This window comes from Mauremys reevesii, linkage group 16, assembly GCF_016161935.1.
Source record: "Mauremys reevesii isolate NIE-2019 linkage group 16, ASM1616193v1, whole genome shotgun sequence".
Lineage (NCBI taxonomy): Eukaryota > Metazoa > Chordata > Testudines > Geoemydidae > Mauremys > Mauremys reevesii.
The window spans coordinates 37,691,887-37,711,666 of NC_052638.1; the positions used below are offsets into that span (position 1 = coordinate 37,691,887).

The window sequence follows — 19,780 nt, forward strand, 5'->3', positions numbered from 1 at the left end:
GCTTGCAGCCAATGGACAGCGGCGGAAAGCCTCCGGCTAGCCAATCGGAATAGGACAGAATTGAGCGCTTTCTTCTAAGTCCTTTCTTTTCCGAGAAATCAGGCTGCGCGGGGGCGCAAAGGGGGTCTCGACGTTGGAGCCTCCTCTCCTGGGTCAACGTTCCATCCCCCCGGGGGCTCGCTTGGGTCAACGTTCCATCCCCCCGGGAGCTCGCTTGGGTCAACGTTCCATCCCCCCGGGAGCTCGCCCGGGTCCCATTCCTCGGCCCCATGGAGCGCAGGGCTGCCGCGCAGCAGCCAGCATGCTCTTAACCTCCTTTTCCCATCAGGATCCCTGGCTGCTTGGCAGGGATCTCAGCCCGGCTTTCGTTCCCAATCCCTTTTCCCGGGGGTATCATTTGCAAGACTGCATGAGGTGGACAGGCAGGGAGCCAGCGGCTGGGGGCGTTTTCTGAAACTCTGCTCAGTGTGAGGGAGCCAGAGCTCGAAGAGGGGATTTCTCGTCGAAACCCAAGTTTTGGTGGAAGGCTGCCCCCGCTTTGCAGCGTGGCTGGGAATTTCCTGGAGCGTGTCCAGACACCTTGTGTCTTGGGAGAGTGACTCTAGAGCTCTGGGCAGCAGGGTGACTCGCCAGTGCTGTTCTCTCTGCCGCTAAATTACAGCTCAGTCGCACGGTTAACTCACTCAGCACCTCACATTTGCTGACTCCAGTGCAAACAATGAGATGGGAATGGTGGGACACCCAGAGCCATCACCCGCGCAGCAGGTTACCATGTAGGAAGGGAAATGAGAGTGTAAATGGAGTGATCTAATAACACACATATTTGTTCTGTGTCGCTCCAGCAGCACTGGGGCAATTTTAGAGTGCAACATTATCCCAAGAGAAAAGATCGGAAGCTCCGCTGTGTGAATCATCTAAAACTTAAGCCAGACAAATCACAGAGTGACATGCTGTGGCAAGTGATCTTGCATTGACTGGAAAACGGACTTCACATGACCCAATACGTCCCTAATTTCCGGTTAATGGGCACTATTAAAATACTAAAGTTGCACAGCATTTCCAGGGGAATTCTGAAGTTGTAGGACCTCTAGGGCATTTATTATAATCAGTGGATGTATAAGACACCTATCTTGGATATCTTTTCACCAGCTTTATTGTCTTTCCTATAATTATTGCATTACTGGCACAAAGAAAATATAATTCAAAGAGATCATCAGCATGTAAGTAAGTGATGCAGTATTTGTAAAATAGCTGTACACGGATAGGTGGAGAATGTATACAGCTGGAGGTGTAGCTTACTATTAATGGATACTTTGGAAACACTGGAATTGCTTGCTGGTTATAAAGTAGAAAGAAAGAAGCACTGATTTTGTAAAACCAAGATTCACTAGAGCCAGTTTCTTTTACATAAGCTAGAGAGTCTAAAGCTGATACTTCAGAGGTTCAGGAGCCGAATTAGTGATCAACATTACCCAAAAAAGCCATAGTAGAGTGAATTCATTGTTAGTGCAAGTTAATAACTTAATTGGTTAATAACAATAATAGCATCCTGATTGGTTAGTAATTTAGATTGTTTAATAATTAAATTACATCGTGTTTTAATATCATGGGCCTCACAGAGCCCCAGGAGACACATTCATGAGCTACTTGCACTCTGAGTATCACTGTTCTATAACATTTAGGGATTAAGGACCTGATTCTATAAAGTACAATTTTGATTAAAGTCACTAGAAGCTGCAGGTATCCAGCACTGCACAGGGTAAGGCCAGCCAATATCTGAAAAGGATTCTCAGGAGTAAGATGACCTGAAATGCAAACCTATACTTTATTATTTGGAAAATAATAAGCAGGGAAAATGTCATTTTGTGACTGTTTTGCCAGTGTTTTTACTTTGATCTCCATTGCACCTGTAGATCTGAACAGAAAATTCTTTATTACACTGAATAGTGTCTTTCCATGTTTTATCTGGAACAGAAATGTGCCAAAATATTCCCCAAGTAGATCAGTTGTGATAACAGAGACAAGAGGACTTCTGCTTCCTGATTTTAGATATTTGTTTTTAGGGCTGCCAAATTAAATACAGAGAGAAGATGGGTAAGGTAATATCTTTGATTGGCCCAACTTCTACTGGTGAAAGAGACAAGCTTTCAAGCCACTCAGAGCTCTTCTTCAGGTCTGGGAAAGGCACTCCCAGCATCACAGCACAATGCCAGGTGGGACAGATTGTTTAGCATCGGTAAACAATAAGGGACCATTCAAGGTAGAGTGTCTCATTAACACCTCTGCAATCACAGGACAAAAAGAGGGGCCTACACACGGCATACAGATTACCAGTATGTACCTGCTTTTTAGAAGAAGAAATATGTGTGCATCTCACTGTGGCTAACACTGAGAGATGACATTGCTATCCACAAGGGGAGTGTATGGAGCTATACACATAAACAATATAATAAAAATTAGGACCTAAATTACAGAAACACTGTTTTAATTTATGACCTAAATCACAACCCTTATCTTTAAAGTATTTTTTTATATACCCACACTTGAAGCATGATCCATATCCTCCGGGAGATTTGGGGATTGTTTTTAATTTAGTGGGAAAGCATTTGTTCATTTGGTGCCTGATTCTGCAAACACATACGAGTCCCTTTGACTTCCTGGGAAGATGACATGTTCAACAACTTGGACAAGAGGCAAACACCATCACTCAGGATTGGGCCCTTAGGCTGTATATACTTTGCAAACATAAAAGAGTATAAATATACATTTCTTTTTCCAAAAAAAAGCAACAACATTTTGTTACCTTGTAAAATGAGCTTTGTTTTACCAAATCTATCTGTCCATCTATTCCATGTCCAACACAGACTGTGAACCTCTGGAATGATGACAACATCCACTCCTGCTGTATGCCGAAGGAATTCCATTGAAGCCAGTGGCCTGTTTCTGTTGTCATGATCTCATGCACACCCATGGAAATCAGAAGTGACGTCTGAAGTCAATGGGTTTACATATATAACACACCTATGTAAGTGAGATCAGAAACAGGCCCAAAGGAGTTGCACTGATTCACAATAAGTCTGAATTTGGGCCCAAAGCATTAGTGAGCTGTATGAACAGGTTGCCATTCTAATCATCCCTAAGCAATAGAGATCTTTCATAGATCACTCTACATTTTTCTTAATAATAACATAACTTTGTTATTGTTATTTGTATGACAGTGGCATCTAGGAGTCCCAAACTCATTATACTAGATTGTCATTGTAAGGTCTTTGGAGCGAGGACTAGAAAATAGTCCTTGCCCCAAAGACCTTACAATGACAATCTAAAAGAGAAGACAAACAGAAATAGACCCACAATTAAATTCTGCTCTCACACTGGTTTTAAATCAGGAGTAACTCCACTGAACTCAATGGAATTACACAAGCACAAAACCCAGAATAAGCGAGATCAGAATCAGGCACTTTATACTGTAGTGGTGACCTAACTGAGGTAGTAATAAGTGAATGGTGAGTCTAGAAAGAAGTTACAGGGCTACTAGCTGTCGAATAATAACCTCCCTGAAGATTCCTTGGAGGTTTTTCAAAATCTCAGTCCACACAGTTCCTTTCCAGTAACACTTGCTTATATTGCCATATCTACACATTAACATTTGAAGCTCATTATGTCTGAAACCAAAACGCATGTACTTGAGAAATACTCCAAATCATTCCCATCAGCAGTTGGCAATGGCTGTACAAAACTAGCTAAACCAGTTTCTGTGCAAATGGAACTGCCAAGTATTTATTTTAAGAGACCTATTTCCCCATGTGAGAATAACATATCAGTGCTGGACCTTTATTGATATTGGATGACTTCCAAATATGCAACATACACCACACACGGAATACAGAAAATAAACATACAGAAATAAGACAGTTGTGATGATTTGGGAAAGCTGCCTACGGACAACTTGTGAATTCTGAAATATTGTGAATTCTGCATTATGAAAATTATTGAATGGTGGAATGCCTCAGCGATGGGGAGTCAGCCATTTGCTGCCAGGACTGTGTGTGTGTGTCAACAGTTAAGCAACATAAGAACCCCGAAAGATGGTGAGCACCTTCAATGCCCATTGAAGTAAATGGAAGTAGAGAGTGCACAGCACCTCACTGGACCTGTCCCATAGATTTTCAGAAGTGCTGAAGCATCCACAGATATCAAACTTCAGCTACAATTGTGGGTGCTTGGTGCTTCTGACAAATCAGGCACATAGTGTTCATTCTCAAAATTGCCAGGCCGTCAGCCTGCATCCAATTCTCCTTATGTTTACAGTGACACCTACTGACTGCAACCAGATCACAGAGAGAGAAGGTGGGCAAGGTCATCTCTTTTGCTGGACCCACTTCTGTTGGTGAAAGAGAGAAGCTGTCAAGCTCCACAGAGCACGTCTTTCCCAGACTTGAAGAAGAGCTCTGTGAAGCCTGAAAGCTCGTCTCTTTCACCAACAGAAGTGGGTCCAACAAAACAGCGGTTCTCAACCAGGGGTACACAGAGGTCTTCCAGGGGGCACATCAACTCATCGAGATAGTTGCCTAGTTTTACAACAGGCTACATAAAAAAAGCTAGCAAAGTCAGTACAAACGAAAATTTCATACGACGACTTGTTTATACTGCTCTATATACTATACACTGACCTGTAAGTACAAGATTTACATTCCAATTGATTTATTTTATAATTACATGGTCAAAATGAGAAAGTAAGCAATTTTTCAGTAATAGTGTGCTGTGACACTTTTAGAATCATAAAATCATAGAATATCAAGGTTGGAAGGGACCTCATGAGGTCATCTAGTCCAACTCCCTGCTCAAAGCAGGACCAACCCCAACTATTGGCCTACATGAGAACATACACATTTTGTATTTGTATGTCTGATTATGTAAGCAAGTCATTTTTAAGTGAGGTGAAACTTGGGGGTAGACAAGACAAATCAGACTCCTGAAAGGGGAACAGTAATCTGGAAAAGTTTAGAGTCACTGCAATAAAAGATATTACCTCAACCACCTTTCCTCTCTCATATTCTGGGATCACCACTGCAAACTCCAGATTATAGAGGTACTCCAGGCTGCTTTGCTTTGGAAAATCCTTTCTAGAAAGAAGTATTAGATCCACTAACTCTATTATGTAAAACTTTACGCATGCACACACACATACACACACAAATTCTGATTCGTGACCCGTTCAGCGTACTGGATCCTGGCAGATGAGTAGCTAAGGCTTGGACTGACATGGTATCCTTTTACCTAGGCAAAAAAGCAATGTGTATACATGATAAATTGTGCAGGCAGGCTATTGTTTGTTGTTGGACACAGAGCAGTCTGAGAACCTAGATTTCAGTAACACCACTGAACAATGTGTCTTCTGGGTTAGAAGTACTGCCCTTGACTCTTGTGTGTGAGTGTGATTGGTTTTTTTAAATGTGAGACAGTTGTTTCATTATATGATACCTGCTTGGATATCATTTGTACCCTGTGACGTCAAAACCTTAAGCCAAATCTGAGACCTTGTGGTAAGTCTAGGGAGAAGTGAATTTCGAATCGCACAATAGTTTGGACCTTCTGACCATTCCTTTATCAAAAGAGCTCAATAATACAGCCGCACATAAATGACTAACATGGCAACGGTTTAGCAGTTTGCTTCAGCCTTGCCCGTGGGGGTTTGTAACACCTATTGCACATGTAATCTCTGCTTATCACATATCTACTATAACTTCCTATTAATACCAGAGAAACCAACTCTCTTCTCTTTTCCTATACACAAGCTCCATTTCTGCTTCCTAAAATATTACCCAAGTTACTAGATGCAATGTCTATGAGTTTGACTTCCTCACAATCCATTTGATTAAGAGCATTTATGATGGTTTATCTAGCTAATTGCTAAGGGTGCATTCCCAGGTAGTGTATGTTGCAGGTTTTGTTTTTAGTGTTTTCAGCTGGCTTTCAGGCTCCCATTTTGAATGCTAGAGAGTAATGGATGGAGAAAGACAAGAAGATAAGAGGCCTTTTTCCTGCTTTAAGGGGAAGAAAAACTCCATCAACTTATTTTCCAGAATCTCAGTTTGTATCAGAAGAAAATGATCTGGCTCTTTTTAAATAAAACTATGTTGATGTTGATCACGGTTCTCTGAAAAAATACACGTGACATGACATCAGTGCAATAGTGCCCAGGCCCCCAATCCCTACCCAGACCCCACTGATTTCACTGAAGTTATGCCAGGAATTAATCAGGCCACAGCAAAGACCAAGGACAGGAATTCCCAATGTATAATAAAGCTCATTTTTATTCTAATGTTGAATTAAAGATCTCTCAAGTCATCTACCCTTTTGTCAACCTCAAAACACTCCAGCATCCAGAACCAACAATCAACTGAATTATTAGAAATATTTTGAACAACTTTTTTTGCCTAAAAATGGATTGCAGATAACAGATCATTTTGAGATTCCAAGCAGGCTACTTACAGGACTTTTTTAATGAAAGACAAAAATCAGTCATGTGGGTTTAAATATTTCCGATGCTATAATAGTAAGGGTCCTATACATTCTTGGACAGATGGATGGATGGATGGAAATTATGTCTGGGTTTTAAGTCAATACATAAAACTAGTAGCCTGTCTTTAGCAATGAAAAAGAACAAATAATAAACAAAGGCTGATTACATTTTAGGACAAGGTTTCTATAAAATATTCCATGCTATTTTCCCCTTAATCTTATTTAGCATCATAAACATTGTGGGGTACTTCATTCCTGATCCTGCAGTCCTTACTCAGGAAAACTCTCAGGTGGCAACTCAGCAAAGCATTTTTCCCATGCCTAACTTTAAACACATGCGTAGTCCATTTAAGTCAGTGGGACTGCTCAGTTGCTTAAAGTTAGTCACCTTTTTAATAAGAACAGGAGTACTTGTGGCACCTTAGAGACTAACAAAATTATTTGAGCATAAGCTTTCGTGGGCTACAGCCCACTTCATCAGATGCATGCAATGGAAAATACAGTAGGAATATATATATATATATATCACACACAGAGAACATGAAACTATGGGTGTTACCATACACACTCTAATGAGAGTGATCAGTTCAGGTGAGCTATTACCAGCAGGAAAGAAAAACCTTTTTGTAGTGGTAATCAAAATGGTCCATTTGCAGCAGTTGACAAGAAGTTCACCTCCTTAAGTATCTTTCTGAATTATGGACTGGAGGATCAGGTCCTCTAAGTCTGAATACAATCATTGTTCTTGCCTGGATTTTTAAAAGTTTTTAATAGCGTAGGGCCTGGTTCTCATTTACACTAATCACCACTTCACACCACCTTGGCAATGTAAAAGGAGTGAGAACCAACTCCAATCTCCCCCACTTTACTACATTTCCATTCATTTTAAAGCCCCTTTGCATTCCCAGTGCTGTGCAAAGGGGTCTTGGTGTACATGAGAACCTGGCCTGAACTGTGTGTTAAAAAAAAAAAAAAATCTGTGAATTTTGAGTTGCTGGGCTGACAACTTCTGCCATCTACACACTCTGTTCCTCCACACACCAAAGCTGCACAGCCTGCGACACTGCAAGCTTCTCTTACTCTGCCCCTAGAAATGTCGCTTTATCCTTCTGGGGCTCAACAATTTCTTGTTTGGGTGAACTGTCTGCTTTCCAATCTTATTTAAATGTCAGACACGACGGGCAAATGATAACACCTTGACCTCTTCCTGTACTCCATATTAACCATGGCACAGACACCCCGAGCTGTTACTTTGCACATTGTCACTGTTGTGCAACTGGAGTCAAAACATTCAACAACAGCAACACAAACATTGTGGGGAAAGAAGCTAATGAAACTACACGGAGTTACCCCAGTTGAGAATGTGTGTGGAGCCTTCGTTGTAGACTGGATTTGATGTTGGCCTTTGTGATCAAATCTTCAGAATTACAGTTCTAAAAGAGAGCACAGCTCAGAAAGAATTTTGCTCAGTTCACGTATCGGACACAGGTGAGGAGCCCAAGACCATGAATTTTCCACGGGGTTCTGAGCCATGGATTTGAAGGGTGAAGACACCCAGGAAACAAAGAAATTCTTTGGGGTGGTCCAGTGAGGAGGAATAGGAGGAAACAGGTCACAAGAAAATGTAATCTGGACAAAAGGAAAAGTTTCCTGACTGCAAGGTCCATCAGTAGGCTCCTCCCCAAGGCAATGGGTTATGCAACCCTTACACATGCTGGTGAGCATTTACTTACACGAGCAGGCCTATTGAAGCCAAGGGATTGTGCAATCCAGCCCCAAGCAAGTGGTGGAAGCCCTTTGCCTGAGTCATTTAAAACAGAGCTTCACCAAGTATTAGGGAATGTGCGTGAGTGGAAAAGGTGGGCTAATGGGCTTTTCCATCTCTGGTTTCTGTGACTCTGTGGCATGCTTTTGAGAGGCATGGGTCTGCTTGCTGAAGAAAGTGACAGCAATGCGATTGCAACTGTTCTGTCATTGCAGGATATGGACCTCTGAGAGCTGTGGATGTCCTTCCCCAAATGTCCTTCCCCCAACCCCTAACTGGCTCTCTGCAGTCCAAGCTTCCTTCTTCTGAGATGGGCAGATGCCCCATCCAGGCTCTGATAGGCACATCTGTAGCGTAAGGTCAATCTGAACTGACGATGATTAAGACAGTGAGTGAAGTCTGTATTATCTGCTGTGCTGTGTGGGGAGTAAAATGGAGAGTGGCACTGAGCAGTAACTGTGTGCGTTTTGAGAGATCCTGGCTCTGTACTGGCCCTCAGTGTCCAACAACTGAAGAGATGATGGGATTTATCACACCAGTAATAATAGGAAGACCAGAGACCAAGGAGATGAAGTCCCAGCAGGCGGAAAGAGCTCCTAGGAAGGAATTTCAAAAGCTATCACACGTCCTCTTACTGAAACATGATGGTTGGTTGTTTTCTAAACACCCTGAAAGCAAGTTGCGGGCCAAACCTACTGATGGAGTAAATAGCTGCAACTCTTGACTTCAGTGGATTGATGCCTGGTTACCCCAGCAATGAATTTGGCTCTACGTGGAACTGACAGCATGCCTGTCATTTCCAGTGCAGCCCTACCACAAAACAAGCTAGGATCCTAAAGTGATCCATCGGCCAAGCAGAACACTCACCCTTCATGTGTGCAATAGTGCTAAAAGTTTCACAGGAAAAGGTTCAGCCCAACTCAGTAACATTAATAAATTCGCTTCCATAGGATCTTTCATCGGAGCATCTCAAAGCACCCTCAAACGTTAATAAGTGAAACCACTTGACACCCCTGAGAGATGGTTACACTGACGCATGGGGAGATCAAGTGATTTGCCTGGATTCACATTATGAGTCAGTAGCAAAGTTGGGAGAACCCAGGAGTCCTGATTGCAATCCTCAGCTCTAACCACTAGATAACATTGCTTGACATAGCATGTTTTGGAAGTTGGCATTCAGTTTGCTCTCCACCCTAGCCATAAACATCAAAGCTATTCTCATTGAAAGATGAATGCAGAGACTTTCATCCAACAGCGATAGCAATTCTGTGGAATTAGCTGTCCTTTTTCATCTGTTCATCCATCTGTTGCTGCTGGTACCATAGGCATTGTAGGGAAGCGGGTAACTGGGTGTCGGGGAGTTGATCCAGTGATTCTCCCTGCTTCCAAGCTGCTGTTCTCTCTGTTTCTCTTCCTGCTCAGTGATTAAGCGCTGCAGCTCTTCTTGGTCGTTAAATGGGTTCTTGCCATACTCTTGTCGAACCCAGGCTCGGTACTGCCAAAACAAAACCAAAATGAGTTGTGAAGGCCACTGATAAGGTGCAAAATGCCCCTGCTTATCATTAGCCCTACATCAGAACCTGCAGATAAAGATCCAGATGCAAGAGGCAATCAGAATTATTGGGATGTAGAATGAAATTCTAACTTGTCCCAGTGCACATTGCAATTGCAATTATAGTGAATCTTTGCTTTCCATGAAATTCTGTGAAAAAAGTTTATAGGAGGATTCCACACCATGCTGCTGGATGTCCATCATCATACAGCATTTAAAGGGCCCAGTTTGCAGAATTTTGCACCTACTATTGTGCACCTAATTTGTGTCTGCGGTTGCTGCATGTACATGTGCAAACTACTAACTGCACTAATTTACACTGCAGTTATCCAGTTTGTGCACACAGCGATGGTGACTGCACTTTCTAGTTAGGTGTGCAATTGTGCATGCACTTTTGGACATGCACAATTGTGGAACTCAGGCCCACAATGATTAGATACTAAACTTGTAGTTAAGTTAATGAGGGAAGCCACAACCCCTTTTCTTTTCTTCTGTAGCATCCTTCATATAAACTGTATCCCTAAGCATTTTAAGCACTGATGAACAATGGACAGGCTGTGATATAAAAACAAAAACACGGAGACTCCTCGTTGTTTTTGTGGATACAGACTAACACGGCTACCTCTCTGGGCTGTGATATAAATTGTAGAAAGCAATGGTGCAAAAGTTTAGCATGGGGAATAAATTAAAGCCATACACAGCGGGAAACATAAAGAAGAAGAGAGATGTTGTCAGAAGAGAGGTGAAAGATTATGATGAGTAAACAAGGTGGGAAGGATACAGGGAGGCTGATACAAGCTGTGGGAGCTACAGAGGAAAAGGTTCTTAAGCCAACAGTGGTTCCATTAAGAGCAGAGCTGTTTATTCCACGGCTCAGAAGCTGTTTCCCACCCCTAGTGCTATACAGGCAAAGAGTGGCAAGATAAATGCTATCAAGTTCTTGTGCAAAGGGTGATGTCCGGCTTGGTAAACATAATGGTGACACCATTGGAAAATGTAACCACAGTCACTCACATCCCTGTTTGCACTTTATGTCATGACAGTGCAATCGGGTTATTTACTCCTTGTTGCCAAGAAGTTACCCCGGTTCCTACTGCAGCCGAATTACCACAAACAAACACCTCACATTCTTATCTGATGGTGACTCCGGGAACAACCGGCATCACTGCAGTAGGTCACCAACACAAGTCAGTTCTTGCCTGTCGTACTATTTGGTTTTGTACCATATTTGTTCACTCTGATTTCTCATCAGTGTCTCCAGTTCCTGCTAATGTCTATGGTCAGCTGGGTTTGGGCTGAGATCGCGGGGTTGTCTGAAAATGAAATATTGCTAATATGTATCTTTGTGACACACACACCCCACCCCTCCCATCGTGCTGCAACATGAAGCAGTCAGGAAGAGCCCTATGCTCTGGGAGTCCATCCCTGAGGGCACAGATAGGAGGAGGAGGCCAGTTTAGGGTTCTGCAAGGTCAGCAAACTTTATGGTCAACTGTCCACTTAGGGGGGTTCTTGCACTTTCCTCTGAAGCAGCTGGTGCTGGCAATGGTCAGAGACAGGATAATGGACTAGATGGAGCATTGGTCTGACCCAGTATGGCTATTCCTGCGTTCCCCATAGACTCTAATAAACTCCTCAGGCTCCAACCTGTTCGGGGCAGGGACTGTCTCTTTGCACAGTGCCCTGGCCTCTAGATCAGGGGTGGGCAAACTACAGCCTGGGGGCTGCATCCTGTCCTTCAGACATTTAATCAGGCCCTTGAGCTCCTGCTGGGGAGTGGGGTCGGGGGCTCGCCCCACTCCGCACGTGCCGGAGCTCCGCACAGCTCCCATAGGCTGGAAACTGCAGCCAATGGGAGCTGCAGGGGCGGTGCCTATGAATAGAGCAGCGCACAGCGCTGCCTGGCCGCACCTCTGCATAGGAGCCAGAGGGGGGACATGCCGCTGCTTCCGGGAGCTGCCCTCTTAACCCCTCGGTCCCAGCCCGGAGCCTCCTACTGCACCCCAGAGCCTGCACCCCCAGCGGGAGCTCTCACCCTCCAAACACACCTCAACCCCCTGCCCTAGCCCGAAGCCCCCTTCCATACCCTGAACTTCTCATTTCTGGCCCCACCCCAGTGCCCACTGTGACAGAGCAGGAAGCGGGGCAGATTTGACCTGGGAATGTTGCAGGGGAGTTACATTGGGGATGGGGGACCTCCCTTAAAAGGAAGCTACCTGAGCTGTAACCTGAGCCAGGAGTGGGGTTGGGAGAAGTGACACCTTCTGGCCAGGAGACTGAACAAAGGAGAGGAGAAGCTGGGGGGAGGGGGAAGAGAGCTGCTGGAGGAGGTTTTGTGGTCAGGCTTGGGCTGAGGGGTGCAACGCAGGGAACCCCAAGCTGGGGTCTAAGCTCCCTAAACCCCCAGAAGGACTTGATTGAGGGGTTCTGGTTGTACCTACACGCTCCGCTTGGGACTGTGTTCTTGTCATCTAATAAAGCTGTTTTACTGGCTGGCTGAGAGTCCCGGTAAATCTCAGGAAGAGGGGTGCAGGGCCCTGACTCCCCCACACTCCATGACACCCACACCCCCAGCCAGAGCCCTCACCCCTTCCCACACCCCAACCCCCAATTTCATGAACATTCATGGCCCACCATCCAATTTCCATGCCCAGATATGGCCCTCAGGCCAAAAAGTTTGCCCACCCCTGCTCTAGATGCTACCACAGTACAAATAATGGTCCTACATTTTTGAATAGCCAAGCATTCTAGTTGCTTCAGCGAAAAATGTGGAATCAGGACTGGGAGCACCTGGGAAGAGCCATAGCCATGAGAGCCACTCCTTTGCACCATTCGTCTGGCTGTGTCCGGGGGAATCCCTTGCTAGGTGTCCTCTCTGCTCTCTGGAGCAGTGAGGGTTGTCACCAAGCTGAGCCCTCCCTGATAGCACAAGCTTTTGAGTGGGTGGTGGCTTCCACTGAAATCCGGGGGCTTTCCAGCGGGGATTTTTGCAATTCCAGGTCTAATCACTTACCAGGCCTGCAGGCTGCAGAACCCACTGTATCAAATGTGCACTCGTTGCCTTGAATCAGGAAGACATTCAACATTTTGTTAAGGGTGGAGACATTGCTATATTGGCCGTAGGCCAGAAGGCAAGGCTTAATTTCCTTGCTAGAAAACAACTCATGGGAACTGGCCTCCCAAAATGTGAACAAGCAGGATATCCTGCATGCTTATTCAGTGCAAAGAGAACACTGCCCTGAAATAATATAGACTCCATTCTCCTCTTTGCACTGCCATTCAGTTACTCCTGATTTACCCCACTGTGAGAGAAGAATCAGGCCTGATGTCCTTGGCACAAGCTTTTCTGCACCGAGGTTTCCATGGGTCCTGGTGACACTAGATCTTGGAAAGAGTCTAGTTATACATCCAGTTCAGGTCAGGTCACCATGAGTTCACACTACACATGGCTTATCTGACATGGCAATCTGCACAGTTCACTAACAGCAGGACAGGTCGATGGGTCACTGGAGAGGGCGCTAGGACAATGCATTGCAAGAAGACCAGCATTAACAGACAGCACGGCTGCTTCCTGCCAAGAGGAAGCTCCCAGAAAGAAATACACTTGCCAGAAGCCATCTCTGCCTTAAACTTAGCTCTGAAACAATGCCAGTGTTAACCCTTTGATGGCCTAATCCCTGTGAGATGCTGAGCGCTCATAGCTCCCCTTGGCTAGGACCAGAGATGGAGGTGCTCAGCATCGCCCAGGCCAGGGCCTGAATTTGCAGAGCAGGTCGCTGCTGGGTGTACCCAGCTGTTTTTGGCAGCGACCGTTGTGCATGTTACAGCAGCATGTTCCTAGTCTCTCATTGCGCGGCTCACCTCCCAGAGGTACATTTCCAGTCACTGCTCCTGGGTAAATAATCTGGGGCAGGGAAGGGGTGTGCCACCACCATGCAGCAGCCTGACAGGCCCAAGTTTCTACTCCCTGGCTCGAGGGTACCCAGCCTCTGAGCTGTCTCTGACTTCCTAACAGGGGAAAGCGAGAGGCAGCATGACTGACTGTTGTAGCTGCTGCCAAGTGTTTGTTTATCAAGTCAGATACAGGTGTGGTTCAAGTGCAATTCCTCCAGCAGAGCCAGTCTTCCCCTCACATCTCACAGCTGGACCTTGCTTCAGGACCACATTTATTTCCATCACCTGATGCAACTGGGTCTGTCCCACTGAACGTGTGATGGGTGGCACATCCCAGAGCAAGTGCCAGGGGCATTCTCCGGTCTGGGGCTCCTTGGGCCAGTGGGAGCTCTGCTGTGTCATGAAGCTTTGTGGTGGGGAAGGGAAATCAATGGATTTACAAATATTTCCTGTGCACCCTGGTGCACAGATCAACATCAGCATCTGCCTGGGAACTGGCCACTCATCTGTTATTGCAGGCAGAGGACAAGGCAGCATGTGTCTAAAAGATAAGGGGGGCCTTATGGGGATGAGAGGTAGTGTAGTGCAGTGGGCAGGACACTGGACGAGGGATACATCTACACCACAAAATCAAGGTGTGATTGCAGCATGGGTAAGCATACCCATGTCAGCTCTTACCTAGCTAGCACAGGTAACAATAATAGCCAAGATGCAGCAGCACAGGCTCCAATCTTGCTATTTTTTGGGGTCTTCTTAAAGGCCCAACTTCTGGAGTCATGTGATTAACTGAGGCTCTCAGCATTCTTTTTTTAAATACTTCTAGCTTTCATGTTTGCAGAGAAAAGCTTGAAAAATACGACCTGAGCTGGGGTGCTGGAACAATTTCGTAATGTGGGAGTGCTGAGAGCCATTGAACCAAACTGTAAACCCTGTATAGAATGGAAACCACTGCAAGTTCCAGCACCTATGGCATCCAAGTGTGACCAAAGGACTCAAAAAAGCCAAAGAACAGGAATGCAAAACAGATTTTTTTTTTTTTAATCTCATGATTTTTGGGGTGGGACTGACCCCTGATTTTTGAACACTTGGGATTTAGTTCAGCGGAGCCTGCATCACAGCAGTGTCCTGACGGCCCTCTCTGTTAGGACTCCATCCAGCCTTGCTGAGTGCCTGATGTCCGGGCGAGCTCTGTTCACTGGGGGGAAGCCCCAGAGGGAATCTCCAGGGTGTGGCATATTTTGTAATTTGTTTGACATTTTTCTGGAGAAGTTCCTAAAGGCTGGTGACTGTCAGGCTGCTGCTTATCATGTGACACAACAGTCCACCCCCATGGGATTTTGCTCAGAAGGGCCTGACCTAAGCTCACCCATCAAAACAACAGGCCCAGAAAGGAAGTAACAGGGCACCGATCCACACAGCCTGGGACTCAATGGGAAGCTGTTGACATTCTGAGCTGTGTCACATGCTGGCTCCTTTGGACAAGATTAAAAAATCCCCTCCAGAGACCCTGGGGCTTGGACTGGAACAGAATATGCCCTAGCTACAACCTGGCACAAAACTAAGGACCGTCACGTGAAGCATCTTGGTGATCCTGGCAGGAAGCATTTTGCCTGAGTGGGGGTGAGGCAGGCGGAATGGCTCCGGGGACACCGAGGGGAGCATGCATGGAAGTGACACGCCAAGAGGTGCACCATGCACTGCTGGCCTGCAGGCACTAGCAGATGTTCGAGGAGGAGTAACATTGGTTACCTGATCCCAGCCCTTTCCTGCCAGGTCCTGACTCCTCTGGGGGTAAGGTGCTACTGCCAGAGTTAGCCAACCTCACTCCTCTTCGCACTGAGTTGGCTGCAGATCCTCAGTCTCTGCCTCTAAAAAGCTGCATTCCAGCTCAGGAGCGCAAAGTGGTTCCAGGTGCAGAAGAACTATGCAGACGTCATCATCTTTACTCATGACATCTCCTCTTTGGACTTCTAGGATTTGTTTAACTTAATCTCAGGGGCGGCTCTACGAATTTGGCCGCCCCAAGCAGTCATGCCTGCGGGAGGTGCACGGGAGCCGCGGGACCAGCGGACCTCCCGCAGGCATGACTACGGAGGGTCCGCTGGTCCCGCGGCTCCAGTGGATCTCCCGGTTCGCTGGTCCCGCGGCTCCGGTGGAGCATCCGCAGGTATGCCTGCGGGAGGCCCACCCGAGCCGCGGGACCAGCGCACCCTCCGCAGTCATGCCTGCAGGAGGTCCAGTGGACCCGCGGCTCCGTTGGACCTCCCGCAGACATGACTGCGGAAGGTCCGCCGGACCCACCTGCCGCCCTCCCGGCATTTTGCCACCCCACGCGCGCGCTTGGCGCGCTGGGGTCTGGAGCCAGCCCTGCTTAATCTAACGCGAGCCAAAAAGAATCCTTCTCTTCGATCGGACCAGGCCGGGCTCACCCAGTGATCATGTTTTCCTTATGCCTGATCCTCTGCTTTGTTTACTGGAGGTTGGGTTTCTTAATTAACATTTACATTCTTTAGCTGCTGAACATGGGAGACTTGCTGTCAAATGAAGCCCTGCTTAGATGCACACACTATCCAAGCATCACTATCTTGACCTGCAACTATCTCACCCCTCCCCACTTTTCTAATTTGGGCGGCTGCTGCTGCTCAGGCCCCAGCCAGCACTCATCATCCATCCTGGACTACCCAGCAGCGTCTTCTTTTTCGCCAACCAGCCTCACCAACAGAGCTCATCAGACGATTACAGTTCCAAATTTTCACACACAAAATGCACCCACAAAATTTGTTGGTACTTTTTTTTTTTTATGCATGCATACATAAAACAAAGAAAGTCCCCAAATAACAAGAAGCAGGCCCAACCCCCAACTTGTGCAAGCATTTGGTATTTTTGCATGATCAGTTACCTATTTCATGGGTGCAAAACAGATGTGCCTGTGAATTTTGCTGACACAGACAAGGGACCCTCTACAAATTTGGTTCTTGATTTATTTTGAAGGCCGAGACATAATGACATTGCAACTTACTCTCACCACATCCCAGGCACGCACCAACAATGCGTCACACCAGTAAAACGGGAACATCTGAGTGTCATGGCCTACAATTGTTTTGTCCCATGGGTAAATGCCCGCCCATGAGCAAGGAGAGGAAAGGATGTACCTCCTTGAGCAGAGTCCTCTCGTACTCCTGCAGCTGCTGCTGGAAGCCGAAGTTGGGACTGACATAGGAACGGACGCCCCTGGTGGCAGCCAGACACTCCTCCCAGCTGAGGTCGGTCACAGTCATAAGGTAAGCCACCAGGATGGTGGTGCTGCGGGAAACTCCAGCCAGGCTGTCATAGCAGGAGGATTGAAAACAAGAAGAGCACACGGTGACATGGTGCACTCAGGAGGTGGGAGAGCCCCAGGCAGGTGAAGAGGAGGAGCAACCCCAATTCAGCTGCCTGGCTAGAAGTACGTCCTGCATGGAGTGCATCGGTCAGCCCTGCACCAACACCCTGTGAACGATACAAAGTGTGTGTGGAAAGCCAGTCCCCTGTCTCAGAGGGGGCCTCTTTCAAGAATGCTTTTCCTATCAAGAGCTATCGTTAATCCAGCGGATAGGAAACTGCACTGGGACTCAGAAGATATAGATTCTGTTCCGAGCTCTACCGCTGATCTGCTGGGGGACCTGGGCAAGAGGCTTCCAATCTCTAGACATCTATTTCCCCTCCCATCACTAATCTGTCTTGTCTATTTAGACCGCAAGCTCTTCAAGGCAGGGCCTGTCTCTCTGTCTGTGCCCGGGCAGAACTCAGCACAATGGGAGCCTGGTCCCAGTCAGGGCAGGGCCTCTCTCTCCTTGTGTATCTGTGCAGCACCTTCACAATGGGGCCCTGCTTTCACTGGGGCCTTTGGGTGCTGCCGTAGTATTAATAGAGTTTTGATAACAATGAAAAACACAGTGAATATAAGCAAAGGGGGCAACTGACATCAACACTGACCAATGAATGAGGCAGCCTCCCCCATGGAGCCGGCATTCATGAATGAACCTGATGCTCTCCTTAAAATGCTGGATCCTAGGAGAGAAAACAAACAGCAAGATGAGGCAGAGGTCACCCATTTTATGGAGCATGTTGTTCTGGGTCAGCCCGTTTCCAGAGAAACTGAGCTCTCTGGACAAGACACTGATGAGCTCCTTTCTACGGGGAGGTGTAATAAAGAGAGCTGCCAAGTCTCGTGCTGCTGCAGGAAGATGCTGGTTTTACAGATTATTTTTAAGCACGGCCCTGCTGACCTGGCGACTTAGCATAGGGGCCAGGTGAGCACTGCTGCCAGCACTAATAAAAAGACTGCATCTGGATAGCCGGTTATATACCCAAAGTGATGCACAGCCAGTAACCAGAGACTCCCCACAGCCCGATGAGAGAGAAGTGTCAGATTAACCCTTTTGTGCCATTAGGCAGCTGAGACTCAGAGAGCTCCATTGGTTAGCTCCCCTGCACCTCAGGGTTAGAGCCCAGGACTCCCTGGCTGCTAGTCCCCTATTCAGTACACTGGCCCGTACTCCTCCACTAAGAAAGGATGGTCTTGGAGACGAGGCACTGGTTTGGAACTCGGGCGATTGGAGCTCAGTCCCCAGCTCTGCCACATACTTCCTGAGTGACCTTGGTCAAGTCACTTCACCTCTCTATACCTCAGTTTCTCCATCTGTAAAATGGAGATAATGATACAGGTCTCTCTATAAAGCACTTTGAGATGTGCTGATGACAGGAGCTAGATAAGAGCTAGGTATTGTTATTATAAGGAAAAGTTAAAAAAAATGGGCATGTGTAGTCTTGAGAAAAGAAGACCGAGGCGGGACCTGATAGTCTTCAAATCTGTTACGGCTGTTATAAAGAGGATGGAGACCAATTGCTCTCCCTGTCCACTGAAGGTAGGACAAGAAGTAATGGGATTAACCTACAGCAAACAATTTAGGCTAGATATTTGGAACAACTTTCTAACAATCAGGGTAGTTAGGCTCTGGAAGAGGCTTCCGAGGGGAATCCCCATCATTGGAGGTTTTTAAGAACAAGTTGGACAAACTCCTGTCAGGGAGGCTCTAGGTTTACTGGGTCCTACCTCAGCATAGGGGACTGGACTGGATGACTTCTCGAGGTCCCTTCCTGCCATTTCTATTCTTTCTCTGATTTTCTGTACAATGGGGATAATCATGATTCCTTTCTCCCACCTCTTGTCTATTTCGATTGTGGGCCCTCTTGGGTGGGGACTGTTCCTTACAGAGCTCAGCGCAGTGGGGCCCAGATATCAGTTGGCATCTATAGGTATTACCTTCATACAAATTATAAGAAGAACTCCATGCAAGCCAGTGATATGTTACCAGATTTAAAGGCGGGGTGTTACGCTGATTCAGATCACAAACATCTGCCCATGCCCAGCATCGGTATCTAGGTGCCAATATAAACGTCACTCTGCTAAATCCCATCAAACACAAAGAACATTTCAAGAATAATGGCAAGGTGCAAACCTTTGTGTTTCTTCTTCTTCTAAGTTAGTGTTTACAGTAAATGTTTCCTTGTTATTCACTGGCCCAGACGCTGCTGCTAAACCAAGGCAGTGATGGCTGAATTCTGAAGACCTTTTTTCCCCATTAAAAAAACAAAGGGGCCGTTTTCAATCCAAAAGGGAGAGGTAACTGAGGGGTGATGATAGGTCAGGGGAGAAACTGCAAGGAAAGCCCAGGCCCAGGATAGCAGGTGTGCAGCTGCCCCTCATCATTGTTTCATCAGCACCCCCTGCTGCGTTCTCCATTCACATTCCAGATTAGATGTTCCTTTCTCTACCTCTTGCTCTCTCTGCCCAATTCTTTGGGATAAATTCAGACCTGGTGTCGATGGGTGCAACTCTGGGCAGGGAGCCACTTCTGGGAGACTTGAATGGACTCTGGAAAGGTGTTTGGTCCAGGCTTCCTTGGGAGCCATAAGGACGAGCCAGGACAATGGTCAGGGGAAGATGTAGGGGAAATCCTGGAAGGTTCCTGCCCTCTGCATAAAAATACTGGGCCAGATTC

At 46.5% G+C, this 19,780-nt stretch overlaps 1 protein-coding gene across 2 annotated transcripts in view; it reads right to left on the reverse strand.

The window, feature by feature from the left end:
• Nucleotides 1-7,122: 7,122 nt before the first annotated feature.
• The window catches only part of LOC120384515 (dual specificity protein phosphatase 22-A-like), a 42,029-nt gene continuing 29,371 nt past the window's right edge, over nucleotides 7,123-19,780 (reverse strand). For both annotated transcript variants that reach the window (XM_039503346.1, XM_039503347.1), the window contains exons 6-8: nucleotides 17,712-17,786; nucleotides 16,889-17,060; nucleotides 7,123-9,785 (exon numbers count right to left, since the gene is read on the reverse strand). In XM_039503346.1, the coding sequence (XP_039359280.1) occupies nucleotides 9,579-9,785; nucleotides 16,889-17,060; nucleotides 17,712-17,786 (454 nt within the window). In that variant the 3' untranslated portion in view covers nucleotides 7,123-9,578. The remainder of the gene's footprint in view (nucleotides 9,786-16,888; nucleotides 17,061-17,711; nucleotides 17,787-19,780) is intronic.